This window comes from Chaetura pelagica, unplaced genomic scaffold (genome assembly GCF_000747805.2).
Source record: "Chaetura pelagica isolate M959 unplaced genomic scaffold, ChaPel_1.0 scaffold369, whole genome shotgun sequence".
Taxonomy (NCBI): Eukaryota; Metazoa; Chordata; class Aves; order Apodiformes; family Apodidae; genus Chaetura; species Chaetura pelagica.
This window is the reverse complement of record NW_009970235.1, coordinates 755,010-757,052: the sequence shown is the minus strand read 5'-3', so window position 1 is coordinate 757,052 and position 2,043 is coordinate 755,010. Positions and strand designations below refer to the sequence as shown.

Below are 2,043 nucleotides of genomic sequence, written 5' to 3'. Positions count from 1 at the left end.
AACTCTGCCTTCAGCTCCTGGCTTCAAATTTCTCCCCTCTCCAGGGTGGCTGCTCCAGAACAGTGATCTGGCTACAGAGCTGCACCTGGAGCCCTGGGAGCTGTTTCTGAGATGGCTTGTCCCCTGTGTGCCTAAAGATGATGTAGATTTGGCATTGCTGCTGGAAGGGGTTTGATCCCAAAATGCCTGCTGCTGCTTTCTGATCTGCTCTTGGAATCTCAGTGATTTAAACATTTCTGGTTTTTTATCTTTTTAGTTGGCTAACACACCCCAAATGAACATGGCATCTTTTGATAAGTCCATATGATACCACTTTTCCTCAGTACCACTGATCCTGGCAGGACTGTCCAGAACTCTGGGATCAGCTGTATTTGCAGTTGGGTCTGTTGAGGTGACAGTGGGTGGGAAGACCTGGCAGGGTGCAGGGACCCTCTGAGCCCCAGGAGTTGCCATGTGAGGTAAAACTTGTGCTCCAACCAGACCTGGGGCCCTTTTTGTACCCAGCTTGATTGCTCTGCCGGGATTTTGGAGGGGAATACAGCTGGGTCAGCACTCCTGAGGTTTTTCCCAGCTGGAATTGTCTTGACAGGACTCAGGGAGCAGGTGCCACCCCATGTTTGAGGAGAGCTTTGTCCCTTTCTGGGTGTCACCCCTACCCCTGTGTCACTACCCAGGTAGGACAACCCAGGGGGGGTTCAGACTGGACCCTGTTGCTTTCTGAACTCCTCAGAGAGGAGTCTTGGTGTGGCTGGATCCAACCTTAGGCTCAGATCTGGCCCTCCCAGGGGGAGAGGTTAAAATATTACAGTCCAATGAAATGCTCGACCATCCAATACCCTTTGATTGGACTAAGGTGAAACATCATCCAAGGTCTGTATTTCAATATTAGCTTTAATTAAAGCTCTGTAAGGAATATTGATACTGCAATTATCATCTCAGGCTGCACGATCAGAAAGGCTGATGAATTAGCTCACAGAATTCACAATACAGATGTTCAAGCTGCACTGCCTGAGGAAAAAATTGTGGTGGGACCTTGTGTTGCTCCTAAATGATTTTAGGAAGGAGAAGAGGGAAGAGAGAACAGGAGAGGAAAAGTAAGAGATGACAGAGAATCCCTAGTCCTGGACCCAGTGCTGGACCAGCCAGTGGGGGAATGTTGGTGTCAAAGCCCCTACCACAGCTCCTCTTGTTACTGACCTCTTTCACTTGGGCAGTGGTTTCACAAGGGTGAGTGAGTGTGGTTGAGACAGATCCCCATGGAGTGGACCTCTGCTTCTTCCACCCTCAGCTCCATGTGCAGCCCATCAGGTGATACTCTCCTCTGTGTGCTGGGCTTTCAGCCAGGGACCTGGAGCTGAGTGACTGGAGACCCTGGAGTCTTAATTAGCACTGTTAACAGACTGCAGATCTCAAGTCCCTTCTCAGGGGTCTCCTTTCACAGAATCACCAAGGCTGGAAAAGACCTTTAAGATCATCAAGTCCAGCCCATGACCTAACACCACATCAGCCAGACCATGGCACTAAGTGCCACCTCCAGCCTTTCCTTGAACATATCCGGGGGGGGGACTCCACCACTTCCCTGGGCAGTCCATTCCAATGTCTCATCACCCTCTCCATGAGGACTTGCTTCCTAATACCCAACCTAAACCTCCCCTGGTGCAGCTTCAGGCCGGGCCCTCTTGTCTGGGAGAAGATCCCAGACCCCACCTGACCACAACCTCCCCTCAGGTAGTTGGGGAGAGTGAGAAGGGTCCCCCCCAAATCTCCTCCAGGCTGAACAACCCCAGCTCCCTCAGCCTCTTCCTGGAAGCCCCTTTCCCTTCCTCAGGAGCAGGTCAGGCTGCTGTTCCTAACCCCCCTGTTCTGTGCTCCTCCCCTTCCCACAGATACTGCGAGAGCCGGCGAAGGGTTTTGTTGCAGCACGTGCATGAAGGCTACGAGAAGGACCTGTGGGAGTACATCGAGGACTGAGGGTGCTGGCCCTGCAGAAACGAACTCTGAAAAACCCTTTTTCCCATCTAGAGTGCTGATGCGATTCCCTAC

The 2,043-nt window shown here is 51.9% G+C and overlaps 1 protein-coding gene across 1 annotated transcript in view; it reads left to right on the top strand.

Annotated features, from left to right (window-relative positions):
- The window catches only part of ARIH1 (ariadne RBR E3 ubiquitin protein ligase 1), a 40,816-nt gene extending 38,780 nt beyond the window's left edge, over positions 1–2,036 (top strand). The window contains exon 13 of the mRNA XM_010005896.1: positions 1,887–2,036. Coding sequence (XP_010004198.1) covers positions 1,887–1,971 — 85 coding nt within the window. The 3' untranslated portion in view covers positions 1,972–2,036. The remainder of the gene's footprint in view (positions 1–1,886) is intronic.
- Positions 2,037–2,043: the final 7 nt, after the last annotated feature.